The sequence below is a fragment of the Cucurbita moschata genome, unplaced genomic scaffold, assembly GCF_002738365.1.
Source record: "Cucurbita moschata cultivar Rifu unplaced genomic scaffold, Cmos_1.0 Cmo_Scf00026, whole genome shotgun sequence".
Taxonomy (NCBI): domain Eukaryota; kingdom Viridiplantae; phylum Streptophyta; class Magnoliopsida; order Cucurbitales; family Cucurbitaceae; genus Cucurbita; species Cucurbita moschata.
The window spans coordinates 453,976-475,183 of record NW_019268542.1 but is presented as its reverse complement, the minus strand read 5'-3'; the positions used below and the strand labels follow the sequence as shown (position 1 = coordinate 475,183).

Genomic DNA, 21,208 nt, shown 5'->3' with positions numbered 1-21,208 from the left:
ATCATTAATTTTTTTATTTTATATCTAATAAATTCACATCTAATAAATTTTAAAATAATTAATTAATATATTAGAGAATAAATTTTCTATTTAATACAAGTTTATTAGACTAACTTCAATGGAGAGAGTATTCTTGGACTATATAAACTCATGATTATTCCCTAAATTAGCCAATGTGGGACTTTCATTTTTATTATAAACTCATGATCATTCCCTAAATTAGTCGATGTGGGTCTTTCATCTTTCATCCAACACCTCCCCTCGAACAAAATGCGCCTCCCCTAATGTGGGACTTTCATCTTTCATCCAACACCTCCCCTCGAACAAAGTGTGTCTCCCCTTAATCGAGGCTCGACTTCTTTTTGTTTCGGAGTCTTAGTCATTTTTTACTATGCCTTCAAGGCCGGAGGCTCGACTCCTTTTTCTTTTGGAGTCCTTTGTTTGACATGGCTAAGTTTAGGGCATGGCTCTGATACCATATTAGATGAACACGACTCTCCACAATGGTATGATATTGTCCACTTTGAGCATAAGCTCTCATGCCTTTGCTTTGGGCTTCCCAAAAACCCTCGTCCCAATGGAAAGAGTATTATTTGATTATAAACTCATGATCATTCCCTAAATTAGCCGACGTGGGACTTTCATCCAACGGTCATAATCTTTTACCCTCAATTTTTTCATGGGATATTTATTTAGAGTACGGGTATATAGAAAATTTGATGACATCTTCTTTGGATATGCAATGGAGATTGCATAATCAGTCATTCGGAAATGGTAAGATCTTTGGCACAAGAAGAACGGGTTGATCCATATCTTCTTGACTGAGTTCTGATTTCTCTATTTTTTTTAATAATACCGAGTTGGGTTCTTTTTCTACCCGTATCGAATAGAACATGCTGAGCCAAATCTTCTTATGTAAAACCTGCTTTATTTAAATTGGAAAAATCGTACGATTTTATGATACCGTGCCTTCAAAACTGTCTATAAGACAATTGTGGGATTATGGAAGAGTAGTAAAGTTAGTTTACAACACTTTAGGAATTGAGGTTGCTAGGCATAAATGTTGCATATTCAAGGGTAGGATACTCTTAATAAGAAACAAAATAGTTAAAATAATAATAATAATAATAAATAAATAAATAAACAAAAAGGAGGAAGACAATGATCAAATTTTGGAGAGTATGCTCGGCAAACAAGGAAAGTGGCCCATCGGTGTGCGAACTGACTGGTGAGTCCGTACTCGCACATATGGGCTGTGTGTAGAGTATATGATACATATCCAAGTTACTTGTTAGGACAGTACCGTGAAAAATAGATTGAAAGGATAGATCTCGTCATTGCATTTGCATGTTCTTGCATTTAACTCCCATAATGGGGTCACTTACTGCGTATTTCTTTAAATACTCAAGCTATGTGCTACTACATTTTTTAGGTTAAGGCGAGACATCCTTGTACGGCTGACGACGACATCACAAGTCGAGACCATGACACATGCATAGGGTAATCGCATTTATTTTCTTAGATTTAGGCTAGATAGGATGTTCTTAATTTAAACATTTATTTATTTTATTTAGTTTTTTGTTGTGTTGTTTTTTTAAAAGGTGTTTTGGAAACACGTAAGTTCATGGCTGTGTTTTAAGATAAAGGTTATGTTTTATAAAATTTAAATGAAGTTTTCCGCATTCAATGTTTATGGTATGTATACAGTAGCAACCTTAAATTAAGTAGAAAATTTCGGTTCGTTACAATACCATCCATAAGAAAAAAGAAAGGAAAGGTAAAGCTCCTTCACTTAACTGATTAGATTAGATTGAACTCTTTTACTCTAGAGGTAAAACACTATGTTTGCGAACCGGCCAGCAACTTCCGTACACAGAGATAGATTCATTCTTCGTACCTGGTACAACTTCACATGAATAGTGTTTAGAATCAAACTTAACTGCTTCGAAACCTTTGTCGAAAGAGAACCCAGGTACCTATTTCATTCGCTCCTTAACCCTTTCCTTATTAAGCTTTTCTCTCTCGCCCGTGACTGAACACCTCTTCAACATCTAGAAAAAGGCCCTGCATTGGACTGATTGAACTTACTCTCCTGGGGCAGCTTGGCACCGGGAGATATAGGCGTAGCGCAGGGCAGTCTCAAGGTGAAATAGTATTAATTAGATAGTTCTAAGTGACATTTGAGAGCAATAGGATAAGTCTCATCCCAGTGGAAGAGTTGTTATGAGATGACTCAATCTATACAAGGACTTAATTGAAGTCTAAGTTGTCATGCTAGATGACAACGTTGAAGGCTTATTACCCTCAAAATAGGTACGAGGGATGATGACAAAGGATAAATAAGTGAATGGATCTACAAAAGGAAAATTATGTATAGATAAGAATATATAGATCTTCAGAGTAAGACTTATGGCAAAGCGTTGAACTGTCACACCCTAAATTTCGAGGCGTCAAAATACTAGATGTGACTCACAAACTATGTAGTGCATGATGAAAGTACGACAGACGTTTATTATACTGTAGTACATGTACATTTCGAAAAATGGGGAACGAGGTAGGGATACATTGTCTATAAAGACATGTGAACTAGTAAACTCGTGGACTCTATAGACAAACCAAGCCGACATTCCTTTGTGACTGCTGAGTGTCACAGTCTCACTGAGAGAAAGTAGGTTGTGACCCGCACATGCAAGATAAACAAAGGGCAACCCACAAGTGCCGCCCATCTGACCACGTGAGAGCCAAGATTAAGAAATGTCTTGATGCAACTGAGGAGGACGGTGCATCATCCAACACACCAAGAGTGTGCATTCAAGATGCTGCTACATACTCAGCTTCACACGTAGAGAGGGCCAAGATACTTATACCAAGAAAGAAATCAAAGAGCATTCACGGAGAAGACAGGAGAATAGGGTCTCACCCTCTGTTCATCTCTCACAAATCCATAACACTTGTCTTCTAGAGGTGTTCCGTCCTAGGTAATAGACTAGTCAAACAATCCAATGTGCCCTGGTTTAAGGTCATTCTTACCGTTAATCCTCTAGAGGGAGAATCACATATTCATACACATGGAGCTAACGTACATTCAAACATGCAAGCAGACAAACAAATGCTCAACGAGACGATAACATCCATCAAGCATCCCGAACACAAATTTCACAAAATCACGTCCTCCAACACAGTATGATATTGGTACTTGTAGTATAGAATGACACCATACGACAAACGAGATCTAACACATCCATTTTTTCATATAGAAGCATGTAATTGCGCATTTGTTCCATATTCGTAGGTACAGGTCATGCTAATTTATCCCTAGGGTTGGTTTTTCTAGCATGCATGCAAATCTAAGCGATTCCTACACGTATTATTTCCTAGAAGTCCATGTTTACAAGTTTGACGGGTGCCTTCCCGAGCTTCGATTACTAGTCATACGGGAGTCCAAAAATTTCAAATTCCCCTTGGAGATACCTAATTCACATTACAATAAGGTTAATGTCGAAATCGAGACAGAAAACTAACAAATGGGCATCAAGTGAGTGTGAAATAGGGGTCTCATGCACATGCATCAAATACGTGCGGTCAGGCCCTCCTTTTTTAAGCCCTAGCAGACACAATCTTTACCTTCAAATTTTTATGGTTACAATACGTGTCAAACGTGACTTAGATAAGCAGTATCTTAGCTCAATGCGCGGATCTTGTCGCTTGACAAAATAATAATTCACCCTAGAGATGAGATTTGTCGCTCGACAGATCTGCAACTCCAGAAAATGGTGAAACCGAACCTTCGAACCCAAATTGGGTTCACAAGCAACTAAAGTACTATAAAGAACTCTTAGACCTCCCTAGATGCTCAGATAACGGTAGCATAAGCCCCAACTTCCTAAACCTTAGAATAAATCCCGTGGATATTTACTAGGTTTAGGGTGTGATGCAAGCCCACAGATAGGTTGATTGCTTTTCAGGTGTTCGATGGTTGCCCGTCAAGGTGGAGGAGTGTTCGAATTCTGTGCAATCACAGACCGGTTGTTCCGAATGATTAGTTCATTTTTTATATTTTGTTTTTTAATTTTTATTTCACTTTATTATTATTATTTTTTTAATATTTTAAAGAAATAAAAAATAAATTTGGAGGCGGGAATAGGAAGAGAGAAGGCCCGCCCCATGACATCCAAATTCACTCACCAAACTAACTAACAATAACACGTTCTCCGGAAGAATCGTCTCTAGGAAGGTCCGGGTCGTAATGAAACGCACAAACCTCAAACCAAGAAAATAATCTAACAAGCAAATAAATCTACAAAACATGGAGATACTTCTCTGAGAAGGGAGAAGAAGAAGCAAGAATACGCAGAAGATGATGTCCGGTGGTAACTACACGACTATAGATAACCAAAATGTTTCAGGATCTGTTCCCGTAAGCTTCTCGCCTCTTTAGCTTTCTTGTAATTTTTTTTGTTTGTTTGTTTTGGAGAGAAGTTATCGAATCTGCAGCATTTTTTTTTTAATCTGATCTACTCGGTTGATTTCTCCGGTTTCTGTGTATTTTGATTTCCAGGCTGTTCCAGATCAGGGACAGATAGCCGTTAAATTCACTGGTAAGTAGTTTCCTTTTTCTGATAACGTTTTATGGATTCTAAGAAGGTATGGGCGAAGAAATGAAAGGTTTATGAGATTGAGTGTTAAATTTTGCGTGTGCAAGGGATTAAGATCACAAGCAACTAGAAAATCGTTCGTGTTGAGTTTTTCTATTATTATTTTTATTTCCGGTTCGTTTTCTTACCGGACAAATGTAGGTAGGAAAAAGAATCAAAGCTTCTTATAGGAGGTTTATGCTCTTAAGGATCCAAAATTGACGTATTATTGGAATGAAATTTGAGGACCAAGTGGTTGAACTTAAGCATGGCAGACTGGCCTATGTTAGATCTAACTATATATAGCGAATTCAGTATGGAAAGGGAAAGAGGTTGAATATTAATTTTCACTGGGCTAGAAGCACCATTGAATGAAATTTTGACTAACATCTTATATTGCAGGAATGATATCGATGTAAATACTGAGTGAAATTTAGATTAATCATAAATTATGAGGATTGAAATCAAGTATTAGAGTTTCATTTTGATCCACGGACTGTTGTTTTTTTTGGCTATTTGTTGCAAGATAATAACTGACTGATTTGTTGTTGTAGAGTCAAATCTTCAAACGTTTCCTCCTTCCGGAACTCAAGGAAAGATCGCTGGTGGATTCCAGCCACCTCGTGATGCTGATGGTATTTAAAGATCTTTCTTCAGCTTTTTATCTCAGCATTGTTTTTTAACTTATTCTAATTAGATATGAGAAGCTGATTCTACTGTTAAATCTCTCTAGTTGTTTCGCTGATCAAGACAAATATAAGATGCTATCTTCTAGACTTAGATTGAGAGACACTAAAATTTTTAGGACTTGTCCAACGAACTCTCCCCTGTTGTGTCTAAAAGTATTTTTAGATAATGAACTTACCACTGTATTATTCGTTTCGTCTTTTGAGACTTCTTCAACTATTGACTTTTCCTTTATATTCTTTATGTTAAGTTTATGCTTCATTTAGCATGGTGGTCAGTTTTAGTTGAGAAGTTCATGATATGATCCCATTGAGATGTGTATCTTTCATTTATTTCTTCGTGTTAATTAGTAATTCATTGCATTATATTTCCTGAAACTTCATTTCGTTATTTGTAATAGGTGGTTCTTCTATTTAAGAAACCTTATTCCACGCATAGAAAATAGGACAAAATTATAATTTTCTCTTGATTTTTTGAGCATGGTATCGTAGTTGAAAACCGTAAATCCCTAGAATTAGCTCCAACTCTAGCCGTCGCTACTGTTGTTCATCCGCATCTCCCATGCCACTTTCAGATGAGTTTGTGGGTGCTTGAATATGCGACTGCTCACTCTGTGCACGACCGTGTGCATTCATTTCTATCACGTCTGTATGCATTTCGACTGTCACATCTGTACCGTTAATAAGTCATGCCGCCATCTTCGTGTTGTCTGCTTCGTCGTTTGGCCTTTTTTTTTTTTTCTTGCGTGTTGGCTACTATTTCTTTGGGGTTTTTGGTTTTTTCTACTTTATTGTTTGTTTTTGTTTGACCATTTTGGTATATGGTTTTGGTTTAGTTTCAAATTGGTAACTTAAGCAACTTTGATACGAAAGTAAGTCATCTATTGCTAAATACTCAGATAATTGCATCCAATTCAATAGTCCTACTGTCCAAATCACCTCCGTTTGGTTTAATGTGGTTAACTTTCTTTACTAGCAACAAGAGCGCACCTGCCAAAGATGATCCTTCATTTGACAAGTGATATGTTGAAATTTCCATGGTGGAAGACATTAGTTGTTTTGATATCTGTTACTATGAAATAAATATGGGATGGTTTGACGTAGATGTATTTAGATTTGCGCATTCTATCAATCAAGAGAGTGAAAAGTAGGAAGAGAGTGAGGAAGCTTGGGTGAGACATGAAAATGAAGGGGGAAAAAGTATTATTGATCACCTATTACCTATCAAGACTAGCAACCTCTTTTACTCTTTCAGTGATCACTCCTAGGTTGTAATGTACATGAACCAAAGATGTCATTAGCTCTCCCATCACTAAAGATCATATCTCCTTTCCAATGGTTCACGATATCAAATCTGATGTTAATATGAGCCGTGAGGAATTTAAAGCACATTGTTGATATAGAGATTGATGAATTTTCTTTTGAAAACTCTTTTGCAGAAACATTAGTATTTTTTCAGCTGTTGATAAAAGGAGTTCAGTTGAAGTTTTGCAATCAGCAGTATCATTAGCCAAATATCCTTCAATTCCTCCAAATTTATTTGCTTAATTGAGGTTTGTGGATTACAGATGTAAGAAACCCCTCCTTAGTCACCACAAACTAAGATCTAATTGTGTTTCACTCATCCGTATTTGCAAAAAGGATTGTTCTTAGATGTCAGATCTCTTCCTTCCCCTGCCAATCTTTTTTGCTTGGAGCCGAGTGTTCTTGGCCTTTATTTCGATGTTTTGATTGGATAATTATTTTAGGCTCTTTGTTGAAGAGGATTTAGTATTAGTTGGATTATTATTTATATCCTTTTTTGTTGGTCGACTTCAATCGGTTAGCTCAGCTCTTTGGCTTGGTTTTCTCACCCTTGGGGGATATCCAAACTTAAAAGATAATTTTTGGGACACTTCTCTTCTTCCTAACGTCATAATGAGAATAGAGGATCTATTTCTTTGAGGGAGAAACACTACAAAGTGATCTAACTGGTTGAGATCATAAACTTCAAGTTTATGTTAAAAGGGCATTGAATCAAAAGAATCAGAACTAGGCAGTAGATTTATCACATTACCATTCTAATGCTTTATCGAATGGTTCTGTAGATTAAGGTCATAGATCCTTTATTGTCATTTCTTCATCTAGCCATAACAAATTTATTTGATGTTTCTTATCTTGATATTCTCATAGCTCATATGACAGATACTAGTAATTGTATAAAATACCCAAATGCAAACTATCTTTCTTACCATAGTCATAGAACCTAAACTTTTAGGATAAAACCAACCTATTTGTTTGAAGGAATATACAAGGCTCTAAATGATTGAATCAGAAATTAACCGTCAGACCAGAGATGAATTGATAAGGAATCACTCCAATGAAAAGTAAGATTCAAATTACCCTTGTTGATCAAATATTCAAGCAAGAGTAGTCATGCCAAGTCTGAATAATACTAAATATGTAACCTAAATTACATAGAATTGCAATAAAATATTTAGCCTTTAGCTAAAGGAAAGTATAAAAGCAATTTTTATTGCATTTTCCAAGTCTACTTTACAAAAACAAGATACTATATAGCCTGAAAAATAAAATCCATTTCTGAGTCAAGAGTTGTCTTCTAGATTATCTTTAAAATAACTTTAAAATAAATAAAAAGTTTAAAAATACATTACTGAAATACAAATACAATATCTCTAGATTATCTTCTATCCAAAATTTATAACCATCCAAGAATCTTCCCGTGATTGAAATGTCTTGGTTCATATCATTCTCTATCTCTTCCAGAAGATTCCTTATATATATTTGTGACATTTTGATGCAAAAATAAGAAAACATAAACAAACTCCAACACTCTCACGTGTGTACACTTAAAGAAATTACTCATTTACACAAATTAAGTTCTCATTCTCACCTCTCAAAATTTTCAATAAAGCCAAGATTGGATTTTAAACCCTGGGTCTGAAAACTAAAAAAATAAAATAAATAAAAATTAAATTGAAAAGAAGGAAACATATATCCGATTTTGGGTCTAAGGCTTTGATAGCAAATGATAAAGAATCACTTCAAGGGAAAGTAAGATTCAGATTACGTCACAGGCAAAATCAATCATGTCAAGAATGATTCTAAACATGCCATCTAAACTATATATAATTGAAAAGAAACTTAACCCTTAGCTAAAAGAAAGCACGAATGCTTTTTTTACTATATTTTCCAATTGCAAGGATATTACATGGTTTTATTTTATAGTCCAAAATAAAACCCTTCCATGAGGTATTTATATAGCCTAAAATTAAAGCCTTCTATGAGATGTTTGAAGAGTTGTAACTTTCATATTTTTTTGACCATAATTAGCCACTATGTAACCTTAAAATAAATAAAAAGTCTTGAAATACATGAATGAAATCTCTAAATTATCATCCACCCAAAATTTGTAACCATAGCAAATGAAACTCATCTTCTTTGAAGTTTATATTACATGATTGAAATGTCTGGGTTCATATCAATAAGTGATATTTATGGACTTGTCAACTAGTTTGAGGTGGATCTCAAGATCAATGAAACGTGCAAGTTAAAGCAATCTTTATACGACTTTAAACATTCTTCTAGAGCTTGGTTTGGACATTTTTTAAAAGTAGTCATGAGCTATGAATTTCAAAACTATGCAATTCTTGTCTCTTGCGATATATTGTAACAAAGCTTGACGTTTGAACTTAATAGATAAGTGTATCTGATGCAGATACATTTTCAAAACCTATCTCTGGTTCTGATGAACCCCCCCAACAGGCTGGTGGCTGGCTTCAGACCTTCTCAATTTCTTCCTACAAACAATATTTTGATGTCGATACTTCAGACGTTCTAGAGAGGATCAAGGATTCGCTTTATCCATTTAAAGGAACTTTTAACGAAAGGACAGCCGACACTCCAGATTTGTAAGCTCCTTTTTCTGTAACTATACTAATTTTGTATCCTATCTATTGAGAGAGTCCCACGTCCTAATTTAGGGAATGATCATAGGTTTATTAAGTAAGGAATACATTTCTATTGATATGAGGCCTTTTGGGGAAAGGCCAAAGCAAAACCATGAGAGCTTATGCTCAAAATGGACAATATCGTACTATTGTGGAGAGTCGTGTTAGATTATAGTCGGAAGACTTTATGATTATAGTATCATTTTCTCTCCAGATACGGACCATTTTGGATATGTACAACCTTGATATTTGTGGCTGCTTCTATTGGAACGTTTGTAACATACATAGCACAAAAGTTACAACATAAAGATTGGAACTATGACATAAATTTGGTAACTTGGTCTGCTGGTTTGTTCTATGGCTATGTCACCATTGTTCCTCTTGGACTATATGTAGTCCTCAAGTACTTCTCGGTGCCTTCTGGCCTTGTTCAGCTCTTATGTCTCTATGGCTACTCTTTATTTGTGTTCATCCCAGCACTGGTAAGTCTAATCAGTCCATGATTCACTACTATTACTTATTATAAGATTACATGCTCTTCTTGTTCAATGTTCAAATGTGCATTATGTTTGTATTTGCAGTGTCTCTCTGTTGTTCCTTTGGAAATTTTTCGATGGGTTATTGCGGGCGTTGCGGGATTCATGTCTGCATCCTTTGTGGCACTCAATCTCCGAGCTCACATAATGTCAGCTGGTGAGAGGTGGGTTTTGATTGTGGCTTGTATCTTCTTGCTGCAGTTAGCTCTTGCTGTCATTCTCAAACTATATTTGTTCACCGTAACTGTATTAAACTAAACTCCCCGACCCTTGATAAACATGTCGTAGATTACGCACGAGAATTTCTTTTGGTTTTCAATACTTGTCATGTTTAGTGTTACAGTCATGCTTGTCCAAAGTGTGTTGCTTATGGTCGCATGGTAGATGTTTCAGTCTTTCTTGTGGTTGACAAAGATGTCAACCAATTAAGTGGGGAAAGATGTCACGTTCATCCTTGTCCAAGGCGTGTTGCCTATGATCGTATGTCAGATGTCCCGATCTTGCTTGTCCAGGACTTGTTGTCCATGGTTGCATACCTGTTCTAAACCCTTGCGTAGATTACGAACGAGAATTTCTTTTCGTTTCCAATACTTGTCATGCTTAGCAAAAGCATAATCATTCTTTAATTGAAAACATCTTATATATTTTAAAGGTCAATAGATTCCACTAGCCTTATTACATGTGTTACATGTTCCATTTCAACTGGAACAACTTCCGACAATGCTTTAAGAAACTTCAGGCGGACGAATTCAAACGTACTTTAGTTTAGGGAAACTTCGACTAAGGCCAACGAAGTAAGTGACCTTACTATCGGCTTGGTCAGAAGATTGCCTTATGTATGACACGTGCTCAATGGTCCTTGCATGTGTCATATATGCTTTAAATTATATGATGATGTGACGATGTTATATGATGATGAGACTACGTTATATGATGGTGGTATATGGTGTTACATTATGATGATGATGTATAATAACATGACGATGTAAGATGCATGATGATGATGTGACTTAATATGATGTTATTCTATATTAAGATGATGTGCAAGTAATTAAATGCCATGATACATTATGATAACGAGTTTTTCTAAGACACAACTCTAATTGGTGTTAATGATGAGGAATGTATGAAAGCGAACGTTACTTGGTGTGAAGTGTGAATAATGAATAGGGTGTGTCACAAAGATGATTTAAAGATGAAAATTATTGGGACCTCATGCATTTTGTGCGTTTATATACATCGGGTTACTTCTCCATTTATAATAATGAGTACGAACGCGTACACTATGATGATAATGAAGATGATCATACCTTGCATGACAATTGGGGTTTGTTGACCTCCGGATGTTCGACTATAGACAGCTTGCCCGACTATGATGGGTCCAGGGGGCTGGGAACCGCCTGAGGATTGACGCTTACACATGTGGGTCATGTGTAGGAAATTACTACACATACAATTTTGTCTGGACTAGAGGGCACTTCTAAGATGATTTTAACGATAGGTCCGTAATCATGAGTTGTATGTATTTGCATTCTCTGACTCCAATAGTGAGGTCACTTATGGGGTATTTCTTAAAACACGCAAGCCGTGTGCTACATCTATTTCGAGTAAAGGCAAGACACCCTTGTACAAACGACATTGCAAGTAAACACCATGACACGTGCATAGGATAGTGATATTTCATTTCTTAGATTGTAGGATAGTATAGGGTGTTTTTAATTTTAACTTTTTATTTGTTTTATTTAATATTTCGTTAGGTTACTTTAAAAATGTTTCCAAACATGTAAGTCTATGACAATATTTTATGACCCTAAATCTAGGATTGTTACATACTCCCTCCGATCCCGTCATAAAGTATTCTGATTCAACTGCTTATGTTCTTCACTTATGTTCTTCGTCAACGTTTCAAGATGATCAGGTTCCGCCTGATTGATCACATATACTCATTTTAAAGACAAGATGTTTGACAACTTCTCTAACGTACTTTGACTAGTGAAATTAGGCGAAAATTCGCAAAATGTGCGGTGCCAAAATTGCTATGCGGTAAGGGAAAGATTTAGACACTTTCTTTACTTAATATTTTTAGAAAGACTAAATATTAAAAATACTTGGTAGAAACTTCTATTCTTGGGTTAGATTTTGAAGCTCTACAAATCATTCAAAATTGGTCAGCTCTCGGGTACACAAAAGTATCGCAAAGTATAAAATTTTAGCACTTGGAGACAGACAATTGGCCTCAAGGCCACCTCATAATGTTGTACGTCGAAAGCGGAACAAATGTACTCACAACACCAATGAATGGAATTACACAAAGAGACACCAAGATATTTACATGGTTCGGAGAGAAGAAGTTCTCCTACATCCACGGGTAGCAACCAATCACTAATGAAAAAAAGCGTTACAAGGAATACTACACCCTCACCACTATGTCACTCAAGAAATACAATATGACACACAAAACATTCCCAAATCTCCATATCAAATTCCGATAACTAAATCGGGTACGACTAAATCTAATTCAAATAATCAAATTAAATCTAATTCAAATAATCTAATCAAATCTAATCCAAATAACCAAATCAAATCAAAACTTATGATAATTTATAACAATCTTCACTTCGTCATTCTCTAAGTTGATAGCTGAGTTGGTTGCTACCACGTCAACACATTACTCATTTCTTCCCACGTTGATGAAATCCAAACAATGCTAGAACTTTTCACGAGCGATCATCTTTGTCAACATATCAGCAGGATTATCATCAGTTCCAATTTTAATAAACGAATGTCCCCTTCACTAATAATTTCTCGAATAAAGTGAAAACGGACGTCAATATGTTTAGTACGAGCATGATGGACTTGATTTTTTTTTATAAACAAGTAGCACTCTGGCTATCACAAAACACATCTATATGTTCCTTGCAGGTTTTCGAATTTTCCTTCGTGGTCTATTCCTGGCGATGGACTCAGGTTCCTCCACTCTTTCATTTACAAGGCTTTGCTTCTCAAGGCTTTGCTCCTCCTGTTCTAAAACATCAGAGTTATTATCTACCTGATCAATAGGTTCTTCAGTAGGAGCAACCATATCAAGAGAGAACACCACCTGCTTCAATGTTTCGTCATTATTTTTAATTTTCTGCAAAAAAATTCCAGACTCATCAAATGTCACGTCTTGACTATTAACAATCTTATTTGTTTCTGGACACCATAACCTATAGCCCTTCACGCCTTTGCTAAAGCCCATAAACTTGACTTTTTTTTTTTTTTTTTTTTTGCTCTAGGATCCCGTTTTGAGTTTGTCACATGATAATAAGCAAGACACCCAAACACATGCAATTTATCATAATCACTAGCAGGAGTACCTGACCATACCTCAAGCGGAGTTTTCCCACCATTTCTATAAACAGGTAAACAATTCACCAAGTGAACCGCATAACTAAGAGCCTCAGCCCAAAATGCCTTACTCAATCCTGCTTGAGACAATATGCATCGAACCTTCTCTATTAATGTCTGGTTCATTCTCTCAGCAACTCCATTTTGTTGTGGCTTACCAAGAACAGTGAAGTATCGAACGATCCCTTCATTTTGGCACACTATATGAAATGGATCATAAGTATATTCTCCACCGTTGTTTGATCTTAGCTTTTTTGATTTTCTTGTCCGTCTAATTCTCTACCATTTTTTTCCACTCTAGGAAGAGTTGGAGAACCTCGATTTTGTGCCTCATGGGATACATCCAAACTCTCCTCGAGTAGTCATCAATAAAGGTGACAAACCACCTCTTTCCTCCCAATGAAACATTCTTCGTGGGGCCCATACATCAGTGTGAACATAATCCAAAATGCCCTTTGTTTGGTGTATAGTTGTACCAAACTTCACATTTTTTTTTGTTTACCAAATATACAATGTTCACGGAAATCAATTTTACCAGTTGTGGCACCCTTAAGGACTCCTTGGTTCACCAATGTCTGAAGCGCCTTCTCACCAGCATGCCCAAGTCTCATGTGCCATAATTTCGATATGTCTTATTCTTTCGAACTTGCCACAGCAGCATGCCCAATTATTGTGGTTCCGTTGAGGTAGTATATGCTACCTCTTCTAGTTCCTTTAATTGCCACCAAAGCTCCACGAGCTGCTTTCAAATTCCCTCCTTCCAAAATAATACGATAACCACTTGCATCCAAAACGCCAAGGGAAATCAAATTTTTCTTCAACTCAGGGGCATATCTCACATCATTGAGTTTTTGTATAACCCCGTCAAACATCTTGATTTGTACTGAGTCTTCCCGTCATCTTGCAAATACTATCATTGCCCATATAGACAACTCCACCATTGAACTCTTTGAAGTCCAAAAATATCTCTCTGTTGTGACACATATGATAGGAGCACCTAGAATCAAGAATCCATTCACTGGTTTGGCTGACTGATAGGGAGGTTGTCAATGCATTATCTGTATCAGTGTCGTCATCTCTAACCACAATGGACTTCGACCTCTTCTCTTTTAAGGTCGGACAATCTTTCTTCCAATGACCTTTATGTCGACAATATGCACACTCATTTTTATCAAGTTTTCTCTAATTATCAGATCTACCTCTCGACTTTGATCGGGAATCTCCACATTCGCTCATTTGCCAAGTAGAAGTCCTTCCACGAGCATTTAGAACATTTGAGCTAGAGTCTTGATATGTCTCATTTTCCTTCTTTCGCATCTCATTATTTATTAAGGCATTTGAAACATCTTCAAAATCAATATTACTGATTCCATGTAGTAGGGTCGTTACTAAGAACTCGTAGGATTCCAGCAAAGAATTTAATAACAACGCCGCCTTTGTCTTAGTCATCAATCTTAACATCAAGATTGAGCAAATCAGTGATGATTTTGTTAAAATCATCCAAATGCTAACCATTGAGATACCTTTTTTGCAGTCAAAACGGGAGAGTTTCTTCTTCAAATAGAGTTTATTTTCCACACTCTTTTGCATATATTTCGCCTCAAGCTTGTCCCATAGTTCTTTCGCCATGGTTACCTTCATAAATGGATATTTCTGATCCTTGCCAAGACTGGATTGAATAATTCCACAAGCTTGTCGATTTAATTTCGTCCATTCTGCTTCTGTCATGTCTTCAGGCATCACCTCTTGGAGAGAAGCATTAAGATCTTGCATGACTAGCAAATCGCTAACTTCGCCTCACCAAACACCAAAATTATTGGTTCCATCAAATTTCTCTATTTCGAAATTAGAACTCAAAAATCTCGATCCACACCATGATTTAATTTCAGATGATTCTGCCATTTTCAAGAAAATAAGTACGATTGTGAGAACGTCTAGTGGTCGATGAGGCCAAAACTTTCACAATACCTCAAATACCACAATCTGGCTCTGATACCACTTGTGCGCAGAAAGCGGAACAAATGTACTCACAACACCAATGAACGAAATTACACAAAGATATTTGCATGGGTCGGAGAGAAGAAGTTCCCCTACATCCATGGGTAGCAACCAATTCACTAATGAAACAAAGTGTTAAATACCTCACTATCACACTATATACTCTCACCAATATTTCACTCAAGAAATACAATGTGACACACAAAACATTCCCAAATTCCGATATGACTAAATCACTCAATCTAATTCAAATAACCAAATCAAATCTAATCCAAATAATCAAACCAAATCAAAGCTTATAACAATTTACAACACATAATTCATAGTAATTTCCACGCACATAAGTAATTGTCTTACGTCCAATATAATTTCATGCACAAAACTAAAAAACTACTACAATTTCATGCACACAATTAGATAATTGTCTTACGTTCATACACATAAAATATGTCATATAATGCTCGTAAACACTATTTACATGCATGTAGGTATGTATAACATCACAAATAGTTCGAATTAAATCATAGGTCACACATATTAATGCATACATATCCAATAGTTAGAAAAGCATTTAAAACGTGATTGAAGTTGATGATTGTTCTACTTGAACGTGAATGAGCCGAAGGGGTTGAGCTAATTACCCAGACTCGGATCCAATCCGAGACCTGACTTGAATTTGTGGGTTTCTTCAACTAATAACTATCGAGGTTTCTCCAACGACTTCTTTAGATTTTACCACGAATGTGACAGGTGTTGGAAATGGATCACGATCGAATTATGTCAAACCCGAAACTTTTCGCAACACAACCCAACCCAACCCAACCCTCTATTTTTGGGTTGGGTTCGGATTGGGTCCGGGATGAATTGTAGATTTCTTTAACATAGTTCAATATTGTCATAAAACTAAAGACAATTAAATACCGACATTTATTGAGAATTGGTTAAAGTAACAAAAATAGGAGGATAGAACATGAAATTAAATAATCATTTTTAAAAATTTTACTTTATTTATCCACCATTTATAATTATTCGTATACTATCTTAGATAAAATATATTAAAAGTTTCACAAACGAACACAAATCAATCTATAATTATTGAGAAAAAATAAACAAATTCAATAAAAAAACGTAGCCAGAAAAAATATATTAAAAGTTCCACAAACAAACCAACACAAATCAATCTATAATTATTGACAAAAAAAAAAAAAACAAAAAAAACAAAAAAAAAACAAAAAAAACAAAACAAATTCAATAAAAAAACAAGGAGCGAAAATTGTAACATATTAATATAGTTCAACATTGTCATAAAACTAAAACTAAAGACAATTAAATACTGACATTTCTTGAGAATTAGTTAAAGTAAAAGGATAGATCATGAAATTAAATAAATAATAAGCGAAAATTGTAATATATTAACATAGTTCAACGTTATCATAAAACTAAAGACAATTAAAATATTTTAATTGAAATATGCTTATTTATACGTGACCTTAAATCCTAAACTGTTAGAATAATAAAATAAAAAATAATATAAATAGAAACATGTTAGGTTCAACATTCTCATCAAACTAAAAATTTTATTTATATGTGACCTTAAATCCATATCCTAAACTATTAGAATAATAAGATAAAAAATAATATAAATAGAAACATGTTAGGTTCAACATTGTCATCAAACTGAAGACAATTAAAATATGCTTAGGGCGTGAGTGTCTTTGGACTGAGTTCAATACCACTCTGACAAATTCATTAATACAGAAAAATTCTTAATATATTATATATATATTTTTTTTGGCTCGGGTCAACCAGAAGATTTTACTCATGAACCCAAAACCGAACCGATTCAATTCGGGTTCAGAAAAATAAACTCAACCCTTCCCGTAATGCTAATCCAACCCATCCCAACTCTTATAGTTCGAGTTAGGTTGGTTCGGATTGTCGGGTTGAATGTACACCCCTAATTCAAGCCATAACTTTCTTTACAATTATCCTAAATTTGGTATAGGTTAATATATATATATATTTTTTTTTACGCCAAGCTTATTAACTCACCATGGTGTATGTTTGTCAAAGAGCTTCGAAGAAAAGATACACATAATTCATACACATGGTTGTTTGTTTCCCCTCGTTGGAGAATGTCATGTTAGTGTACAATCCTAAATTATTGGAGTTGGGTTGGGTTGGATTAACATTTTAAGTTGGGTTACAATAATTTTTGAGTTGGGTTGGGTTACCAATCCAACCAACTCGAACTTTTGGGTTGGCTCAAAAATTCCCGAACCTGATTCACGTACACTCCTATACCTATGACGATTAATATATAATAAGATATACTAATTTATTTAGTATGATTACATTGATGAACCTTGTTTGAAATCCTTACAAATTGTGATTTTTTTTAGGGTTTGTGATATATTTTCGTTAAAATTGTCCCGAATGATTATATATCGTGGGTATAATTTATTTTTAAAAACAACCTAATTCAATCCAACCCGATAGGGTTAAGTAGGATCGAGTTGTAAAACAATTGTGTTATTTAGGTTACCAATGCTTTAAACCCAAACCCAAAAGCCTTTTCCCTCACCTCATCAAAATAACAAAAGAACAAACAACCCTAAGAAACCAACCATGATACCAATGCAACCACCCCGGGCGACAACCAAAGACGAAGATCCACCGTTAGCAAAGTTCCCCGTCGACGTATTGGTGCTAAGAACGAGGACGATCCAATCGTCAGACGTCCCGACCCCAGCACCCGTAAAGTTCTTACTGTTAATATAATCGACGTCATGGGATTTGGTATAGTTATCGGCGACGGACTTGGGATCGAGGTGGGGGACGCAAGCGGGGAGCATGATGCCATCAACGGTCGAGTTGTAGGCTATGTGACACTTCTTCAAGAGCTTAAGAAAATCTGCAAGGGTATTTTCAGAGTTGATTTCTTTGTGGAAATCATCTGGACTTGAACAAGGCTCATCTCTTAGCTTATAAACGAACCTGCTTGCTAAACATGCTGCATTTTTGTTATGAGTAAGATTAGATAGGTGCTTTGATTGTCTGTAATTGTTGATGGCGTTTAGAATCTCTGTATCTTTCACTGCACAAGAAAACTAAGCCATGTGAGGCATTGGTTATGTTTAGTGCGGTGTCCATGTAACTTCATTAACAATATGAAACACTAATTAAATTCGCTATAATTTATTTGTCGAGATCTACCTCGAACGGCCTAAATCCACCGCTAGCGGATATTGTTTTTCTCTGGGAGACTTCCCATCGAAGTTTTTAAAACACGTACGCTAGAGAGAGGTTTCCACACCCTTATAAAAAATACTTAGTTCCCCTCTCGAGGCCCAATGTTCTCCCTAACACACTGTTAGGACTCACCGCTAGTCGATATTGTTTTCTTTGGGAGACTACCCATCAAGGTTTTTAAAACACGTATGCTAGAGAGAGGTTTCCACACCCTTATAAAGAATGCTTAGTTCCCCTCTCGAGGCCCAATGTTCTCCCTAACACACTGTTAGGGCTCACCGCTAGCCGATATTGTTTTCTTTGGGAGACTACCCATCAAGGTTTTTAAAACACGTATGCTAGAGAGAGGTTTCCACACCCTTATAAAGAATGCTTAGTTCCCCTCTCGAGGCCCAATGTTCTCCCTAACACACNCCTAACACACTGTTAGGACTCACCGCTAGTCGATATTGTTTTCTTTGGGAGACTACCCATCAAGGTTTTTAAAACACGTATGCTAGAGAGAGGTTTCCACACCCTTATAAAGAATGCTTAGTTCCCCCCTCGAGGCCCAATGTTCTCCCTAGCACATTGTTAGGGCCCAACTTCCTTGCTGGGACACTACCCGATGTTCACTCCTTTTGGGGCTCAGCGTCCTTTCTTGCTCACCGTTCGTTATTTGGTTCTGGTACCATTTGTAACGCCCCAACCCAAGCCCACCGTTAACCGATATTGTCCTCTTTGGGCTTTCTCTTTCGGACTTCTCCCAAGGTTTTTAAAACGTGTTTGATAGAGAGAGATTTTCATACACTTACAAAGAATGTTTCGTTCCCTCTTCAACTGATGTGAGATCTCACCAAATCTACCAAAGATCCTAAAGATATTCGATCCGGAACTATTATATGTCCAAGGTCCAATATTGAAATAATTTTACACATTTCCTTGACTTTGTCGGTGTCAACAAACAATTCGAAATGCCTCGACTTTTTTATAACATGTTCGAGTCAAATAGTAATGATTCGAAGCACCTCTTTTTACACTATTTCAAAAACTACTTTTAAACTGAGAATGAGAAAGGGAGTGGAGATATATATCTCAAGTAGCTAAATAGGACTCGAAACATGGATACTATTCTTTGCCCCGTCCATTAAATGAAGTGTGGAATAAGTAATTGTAATATTGAAATTTGAGTTCTTAGAAATTATATTATATTTTGATTTCTAAAATATTATTAAATTTTTTTGTATGGTATATATTTTTGAAAAAATATATAAAAAGGGAAAAAAATTCTTCGGGATAAATTCAATCCATACGAAAATAAATGAGAAACTTCGAAGAACGAGGATGAAGAAGGATTACCGTTCCTACCCCTCCTATCCCGTAAACACCTTTAATCTTATCTGTTTAAGCTATCAAATTGAATGATACATAAACGTCATATCAAAATAAGCGATTACAACATGCAATATTCTTCGATGAATAGCTACAAACGTTAAAAGAAAAATAACGATGAAAATCATACCGTCACAAAGAACAGCATTGGGCAGAAGGAGGAAGGTGGCGATGACAGCAAAGAAGAACAAAGCAAACACTCTCATATTTGTGGGAAACAATTCACAAATGAACTGCGAACCCAAAGCAATAAAAAGAGGCGAAGAACATAAAAGTGTGTGATAAAGTTGAGTTTCCATTGCTATAAATATTATAATTGAACACTTTATTTTGTGTGTTTGCTTTAGAAGTTGGGTTTTAGATTCCCATTTTGAATACTCATAAGTGTTCTAAAGGAATACTCGAACAAAAAGAGCATCATTTTGGCTATCAAACTAAGGCTTTGTTCATGTCCTCAAACCAAGGCTTGGTATCATAACTTTAACTTTTTCGCTTCCTTCTTTATAACAACGCATATGCAATCATATGCAATCATATCGATCTTTTGACTTTGAGAAGCTGGGCGTTTAAGAAATTTTATGACCCAAAAAACTCGATCGATTCAACGTAATTCGTATTGTTTGGATTAGGTTATTAACTTGTTAAGTTGAGTTTATTTGAGTTAATTTTAGTTGAGTTTGAGAAGTAACGATGTTCGTGTCGGTTCTGGGCGTTCAAAAAATTTTATGACTAAAAAAACTCTGATCAATTCAACCTAATTCGTATTGTTTGGATTAGGTTACGAACTTGTTAAGTTGAGTTTATTTGAGTTAATTTTGGTTGAGTTTGAGAAGTAAGGATGTTCTTCGAGGGCTTTCCTAAAGCTATATCTTATCTTTTGATTATTTGTGTAACGACCCAGATCCACTGCTAGCAAATATTGTCTTCTTTGGGCTTTCCCTTTCGGGCTTCCCCTCAAGGCTTTAAAACGCGTCTGTTAGGGGAAGGTTTCCACACCCTTATAAATGATGGTTTGTTCTCCTCCCCAACCAACGTGGGACATCATAATCCATCCCCCTTCAGGGTCCAACGTCCTCGCTAACACTCTTTCCTTCCTCCAATCGATGTGGGACCGCACCCAATTCCACCCCCTTTGGGGCCCAGTGTCCTTACTGGCACACCGCCTAATGTCTACTCCCCTTCGGGGAACAACGAGAAGACTAACACATCGTCCGGTGTTTGGCTCTGATACCATTTGTAACGACCCAGATCCACCGATAGCCGATATTGTCCTCTTTGGGCTTCTCCTCAAGGATTTAAAACGCACTAGGGGAAGGTTTCCACAACCTTATAAAGAGTGGTTTGTTCTCCTCCCCAACCAATGTGAGACATCACAATTTGTTCTCCAACAC

The 21,208-nt window shown here is 36.2% G+C and overlaps 2 protein-coding genes across 3 annotated transcripts; one reads left to right on the top strand and one right to left on the bottom strand.

The window, feature by feature from the left end:
* Positions 1-4,158: 4,158 nt before the first annotated feature.
* On the top strand, positions 4,159-10,396 carry LOC111462054 (protein YIPF1 homolog). The gene is made up of 6 exons (XM_023105724.1): positions 4,159-4,417; positions 4,559-4,598; positions 5,189-5,269; positions 9,039-9,231; positions 9,485-9,752; positions 9,852-10,396. The coding sequence occupies exons 1-6, from the start codon at positions 4,358-4,360 to the stop codon at positions 10,062-10,064; spliced, it is 855 nt and encodes a 284-aa protein (XP_022961492.1). The 5' UTR covers positions 4,159-4,357; the 3' UTR covers positions 10,065-10,396.
* A 7,343-nt stretch (positions 10,397-17,739) lies between these two features.
* Positions 17,740-20,139, bottom strand: LOC111462076 (uncharacterized GPI-anchored protein At5g19250-like). Of its 2 annotated transcripts, none has more exons than XM_023105757.1 (2): positions 19,948-20,139; positions 17,740-18,207 (listed from the first exon to the last, which is right to left on the bottom strand). In XM_023105757.1, exons 1-2 carry the CDS (start codon positions 20,114-20,116, stop codon positions 17,783-17,785), a joined length of 594 nt encoding a protein of 197 aa, XP_022961525.1. In that variant the 5' UTR covers positions 20,117-20,139; the 3' UTR covers positions 17,740-17,782. The 2 variants fall into 2 exon arrangements, with proteins under 2 accessions (XP_022961525.1, XP_022961524.1); XM_023105756.1 differs by having other exon boundaries at positions 17,740-18,291; positions 19,948-20,131.
* Positions 20,140-21,208: the final 1,069 nt, after the last annotated feature.